Here is a 6,351-nt window from a genome sequence, read left to right on the forward strand (position 1 = left end):
AATTCAGAGCAGTTAATTTGAGTAACTCAAACAGTTTTTTAAAATTTTCTGCCAACAGACCACATGAACGTGTCTTTTTCTTATTTCAAACCAACAACATCTCAGTCGCTTCTCCACTCGACAATCTCATCCCAGGCATGTTTGCACAAGCAAATTGTGCCGTGTGATAGGATGTAAACTAGATATATTACATCATTTGACACATTGAAGGACGGTGGTGCCAAGTTAGTTACCGGCCCAACACCGTAGCAATATCTCCGCCGTGGTCAGCTGAAGGACAACGTATAAACAACAATGGCGTGCGCCCGCCAGGCAGAGACGGTCCAAATTTGTCTGCCAATATGAGAACTGATGCCAGAGCCGATGGGTATGGGGGGAGCGGATCACACGGGACAGACAACAGATCGTCTGTGAAAGCATTTTGTACCCTACCCAGAGGGACCATGGGCTCGTGAAGGAGGCGGGTGGAGGGGGGGGGGGGCGGAGGTGCTTGGCGTCTCTGGCGAGAACACACCAACTCATGGGCTCTTGACTCACTCGCACACACCCACGCGCAGACGCTGCGGCCTCACAGGTCTCCTGCTTGGTAATGGGAGAGATTTCATGGATGTGTGAGTGTGTGAGAGAGGGACGGACAATATCAGGGAAGCAACGAGATATTCGCTCACATCCATTTGTTAATTATCAGCCTTGAATAACTCACAGTGTGAAATGTGGACATATTTGATTCCCGATTACTGAAGCGTTGCGTTTGGCTTTTTTGAACACTTACTTTCATGGATTTGCTCAAATCCTTCTCATGACCCAGATATCTCTTCTGTACCTTCAGGTTCATCTTCACATCCAGACTCACAAGGCGTGTCGGTCCCCAGCTCCCCATCCTGTACCCCAACCCCCAACCCCCCCGCAATGCTCGGCAGCGGCAACTCCGAACCCAACCTCAACACGCCCTTGAACATCAACCTCAATTCAAGCCTCAATTCCAGCTACTACACCGTCTTCTCCTCCTCCACAGGTGAGTCCAAATGTTCCCGTTTAGTCTTCTCTCTATTTATCTAGTCTCGAGCGTCACCCCCCCCCCCGCGGGAATTTCTGTCCAGATGTTTGTCTGTTTTTTCGTAGTTGAAATTGATTAAAACAGACATGCAGAAAAACAATAATAGAGTGATCCCAGACGTCCCTCCTGTTGCAAGCTGCATGACAAGAAAACTCTTTCCTTAACCTTCATAAGCTGAAAATAAATAAATAAAGTAGGAACTGTATTAAAAGTTTACTGGATATATGTGTCACACATGTACGCATAGAAATGCAACTACATTTGCCTTAATTACTTTCCCATTTTATGGCATTTGCTTGTAAAAGTTCTGTCTTTCAGACTCGCTTACACACATCTGACGTCTCTCGTCCCCTCAGGTACGACCCCAAGCTCTCCATTTTCCAGCCACCCAGAGTCGCCTTCCTTCCCATCCTACTCGGGCTCGTGGAGCGACGAATGCACCATTTGCTACGAGAATGCTGTGGACACGGTCCTCTACGCCTGTGGGCACATGTGTCTCTGCTACGCCTGCGGTCTCAAACTAAAGAAGATGGCCAACGCATGCTGCCCCATCTGTAGGAGGACAATCAAAGATATCATCAAGACCTACCGGAGCATGTAGGCTTGTGTGAAGACAGTGTGTCGCATCGTCAGGTTCAGCTCAAGGTTTTCAAAGCCATGTAAGATTTTGTAAAGATGGATGCAGCACAAGCGAAATCCCCGCTTGTTTGCGTGTGCAATCTTGCTCAGGTACTCAAAAGGACTTAAAACTCTATAATTAAAGCATTATTTCTATTTTATGCTCCAAGTTTCTGCCTATAGCGTCTCACAGTAAGAACCAAGCAATCGGGTTCATCACAACGTGTGATCAACGGAAAACAAATACTGTGCAGGTGCTGCACACAAGACCGTGACCTACTATTGTCTTGTGACTCATTGCTTTGTGCATCTGTTGAAGGGAATCGGTAATCTGAAGAGCCATCTGTCCTACTTCCCTGCAGATAAGCACTTCATTCTGCTGGGGATAGCATCGCTGCTAGCTAGTTTTTTAAGAAATAAAAATTGTCCAGAATCGTTGGATTGCAGTGGGTTGTTGGGCTATATTAGAGTAGGAATCAATTTTTTGAGATAAATTATATTTGACATTGCCTGAATGCTTCAAGAAATGAGAAAAGAAAAAGATTTTTAAGTTTTTAAATGGTGGAATGGCGTGTCCGTGTCATAAACTATTTGGACTTCTCACTAGTATTTCTGCACGGTTCGGGTTAGTGCAAAGGGCAAAAAAGTGAGAGCGCTGTCACCATAGAAGGTCACGCTCCAGGTGAATGAGGACGTGAATCAGTGATGGAGGATGTAGGTTTGGTAGGAAGAAAGGGGAAGAGGGGGCACCTTACGGTGCGTGTCTGCACATCGTTCCAGTGCAGAGGGAGTGTTTGCTCACTCAGGCACACCCCATACATCAGAGGTTTGTATGAAAGCCTGTGACATGTGGGACTTGCATGAGTTGCACGTCCCGCTACTTGGCAGCCTCGGTGAGCCGGCAGGATGCTGCGACGGGGCAAATGATTCAAATAAACATCGCAGGGCAGTGAAGTATTTTGAAGATGTTGAACGAGCAAATTGGGGCGACTTGAATCGACCTCTTCGTCGTTTGCAGGAAACTTGTGAAATCCCACCATAAGTCACAGATGGCTGTGCTTACTTCAGGTTACGCACTTCTCTTTCATATGTACATACAAATTAAACATGAATATTTGATTTCACTGGTGACGTATTTGAGCACACTGTCTTCAAGTGGATGAATCAAATCACTTGAGTGCAGACAGGGGCGAGAAGGTAGCCTGTTACCGTGGGACGTTGTGAGATGTTAATTTGCATATCGGTTTCAGAGTGCTGCTCTTCATCTGCAAAAGCAAACTCCAAGGACATTTTCCCTCAACTAAGCTCATGCATTATGTGCTGCTTTGAATTGTTAAGAAACACAAGCTATTTTCAGGTGTTATTTTGGCCTCGCTTTAACATTACTCAGTAATTTATAAATTAGTAAGTGTTGATTTTTTTTTTGTATTGTTCAATGTGTTGAAGCTTGTCATTTTGCCGTCGTGGTGGAAAATGAGCAGCCATGTTGTATAATACTGGAGTCACCGTTAGGTTTTCTTGTGTGCCTTTAAGAAGTCTGGACACACTTTTAGTCTCACTGTGAAATCCAGGAGGTTCATATTCATCTTAGTTATTCTTAGATAGTTGTGATGTCTCTCATGTGAGCAAGTTTAACCACACAACCTACGAATACAAACATTTCAGTGTGCTTAATATCAGTGTGTAAATTTATTTACTGCTAAAGATGAAATGTTTGAATATTGCCTTGTTCCCTCTGTCACTGCATTGCATTATACTGGAATTTGTTGTGCTAGACGGATGCTCAGCCTTTTACAATTCTACCTGTTTTTTTCCTCTTCCTGACCAAATATGACCCAACGGAAATTAAATATTTGTGAAACATTTCTGATAGAAAAATAGTATAGATGAGTGTGATATTATTATTATGTATATGCTGATTCTATTTATTTTGTCAATACTACTATAGAGAGTTATCCCAGTTTGCTTAATAAATAGGGCTTTGGTTTCAATAAAGAAAGAATAGTGTTTTATTTTATTGGTGCATAGTTTTAGATTTTAAACTTTACTCCATCGGATATGCTCTGTGGATCTGTCGAGCTGATTTTAATTTACGGCAATGGTTTGACATTTTGAGGAATATGCTTTTTCACCACTCCCTCTACCACCGAGTATTTCGACTGAAGTAATGTACTCAATGTGACATGTGTTTTGTATTTCAAACACATGCTACTTAACACATTGAAGTTTGATGTTGTTTATTCAGTCGCACCAGTAAGATTATGGCAATAATCTCAATAATAATTTAACTTGGATGGGAGCACTTCAAATTTTGATGCCGTGCATTTGACATTTTGGGATTACCATATGTTAGAATTTTTACTTCAATTAACCATGACTATTTTTACAATAATATGCTATTAAATGTGTACCTGAAAACAAAAAAAGCGCTTTAAAATGCTCTCATGCTGCGATTATATATCGCAGAATATATATGCAGAAGCATATCACCCAACCCCCGGTGTCCCCTCAGGTAAAACAGTTAGCCCTGTCAGCCCGTTTGTCGTTGGTTGCACTGCTAGCGTTGTTAGCACCGTTTGTCGTTGGTTGCACTGCTAGCGATGTTAGCACCGTTTGTCGTTGGTTGCACTGCTAGCGTTGTTAGCACTGTTTGCTGCGAGTCGCCTGCTCTGTTGTCTCCTCGTTGAGATCAAATTAAAAAAGCTCCTGATCTTGTGTAAAGTTAATTTAAAGACAGATTAGCCAGCTGGAAATAGCTAGCCAGATTTCATCAAACATTAAAATATCTGCCAACAAGCTCACAGCCAGTAACTTCTAGAATAAATGTTCTAAAGTTCTTCACAAGCAAGCTTTATCATGCAAGTGCACGTTAGATTTGCTTGCAGGCATATTTGGTCAATTTTTAATTAAGGTTGTAAATCATCTCAGAATTTCATTAAATTGATTTCTTTGGACAATGATGCAATGCATTTTTGATTTGATTGAATTTAAGGGCCTGCAATCGATATGAGACGACATCATACGTCCATTTAACACCAACAGTGATATTTATATTGACTCAAAAAGCAACTGAAATATGTTTTAACCATTGTATGACGTGCTTGGAAGGGAATTGGAGCTACAAATGTGCCTCTAGAACATAGGAAGGTGCATAGGCATGGGATGATTTTATTGAGGTTTTCACTTTGCATTGACAATATTTGGTCGTTGAATTCATATACTGAGGTGTACCTTTGCACCCTTACTCTGGACAGCGGCAGGTCTCTTTGCTCATCTAACTGGATTTTAAAGTTTTATCAATTATATTAACCAATTCTTCGCCAGAAATCGAATAAGCATATTTTACAAGATGTCCGACCTTTTGTTAAACAACATATAAGATACTAAAGAATGCTTTTAAAGGGAATAAATGTGTAAAGATGGCATCGCTAAGGCTACTTGGAACTACTTGTGCATATTTCAATGATATCTTGAATTTGTGTTGTAGTGAAGCAGACATGGGTGGTTCGCATATATGATCATAACTTTGACAGGCTGTTATTTCAAGTGTGACCAAATGTGTGCTGTCCAAGCAGTAACTATACCAGCAACTGGGCATTGTGCATTTTGGATCAAGAAAATCGGCTTATAACTTTGGGTTCCTTGGCTTGAAATTTATATATCAGTTGTTAAACATTTTTACCGTGGTTTAATTATGTTGAGTTTGATAAATAAAGTTTCTGAGTCACCTGCTTCTATTATTGCCTTATTTATTTTTAGATATTTTGAGCTGTTTTTTACTTTCGCCTACTTCGGTTTGAATAGAATTGCAATAAAAAGTTAAAACTGACCATTTACATTTATTCCTTATTAGTTTTTGTGCAAAGCAGGAAACAAGTCAATCTGGCACACAAGATAGGGACTGAGAGAGTGCGTAGGTGCCATTGCGTTTCCCAAAGCTTGCATTGTACAAATCGTTGATGTATTGCCTCATTAAAGAAAATTCAATGTTGACAGAAGTTAGAGAATGAAAGGGCGGCCATCTTTAACACAAGCACTCACCACATCAGTGTACTTTACGAACACCCCGCAAAATACTATATGAATAACAAAGCCATGGGCTTTTAGTAAACAGCTATAACTCACAGAGCAACTGTTTAGAGTTGTGGTATGTAGACCTGGCCAGAGTGAACATCATCCGTTATTTACGACCCTGCGGGCTCTGCTCTAATGCAGCGTTGTTTTATGCAGCACTCCAACAGGCACAAATACAACCCATGATGTCCGGACATGAAACAGGCAGCGGTGGCTGCCGTTCAAGGTGCAAGGTTAATACACAGCCAGGATCTGTGACAGTGACATGAGTGCAGTATATCTTACTGGTGTCTGTGTACGGAGACTTTCCACTCAGACCTCTCAGTGAACCTGGCTGCGGGCCTTCTGAAGGCTTAAGGGCTTGGCAGACTTGTTTGAGCCGCGTCGGGGTATCTCTCCTAGACAGCTGTTTGGTCAAACTCACGCGTCGTCTATTAAGGTATCAAATTTGTATTCCAAAAAAGTGTGAGGGCATTGATTTTTTTATCTGTAGGCAAGGCTTCAATGCTTTCGATGTAAAACCTTTTCCTCAGTGAGTTTCTTGCTGTATCGAGGGACAGACTGTGAGGAGAAGTGCAATTATATTCAAAAATACAACTTTG

General features: G+C 41.7%; 1 protein-coding gene across 1 annotated transcript in view; it reads left to right on the top strand.

The window, feature by feature from the left end:
* The window catches only part of LOC119214265 (E3 ubiquitin-protein ligase NEURL1-like), a 28,001-nt gene extending 22,591 nt beyond the window's left edge, over positions 1 to 5,410 (top strand). The window contains exons 5-6 of the mRNA XM_037465932.2: positions 830 to 1,015; positions 1,414 to 5,410. Coding sequence (XP_037321829.2) covers positions 830 to 1,015; positions 1,414 to 1,658 — 431 coding nt within the window. The 3' untranslated portion in view covers positions 1,659 to 5,410. The remainder of the gene's footprint in view (positions 1 to 829; positions 1,016 to 1,413) is intronic.
* Positions 5,411 to 6,351: the final 941 nt, after the last annotated feature.

The sequence above is a fragment of the Pungitius pungitius genome, chromosome 13 (genome assembly GCF_949316345.1).
Source record: "Pungitius pungitius chromosome 13, fPunPun2.1, whole genome shotgun sequence".
NCBI lineage: Eukaryota > Metazoa > Chordata > Actinopteri > Perciformes > Gasterosteidae > Pungitius > Pungitius pungitius.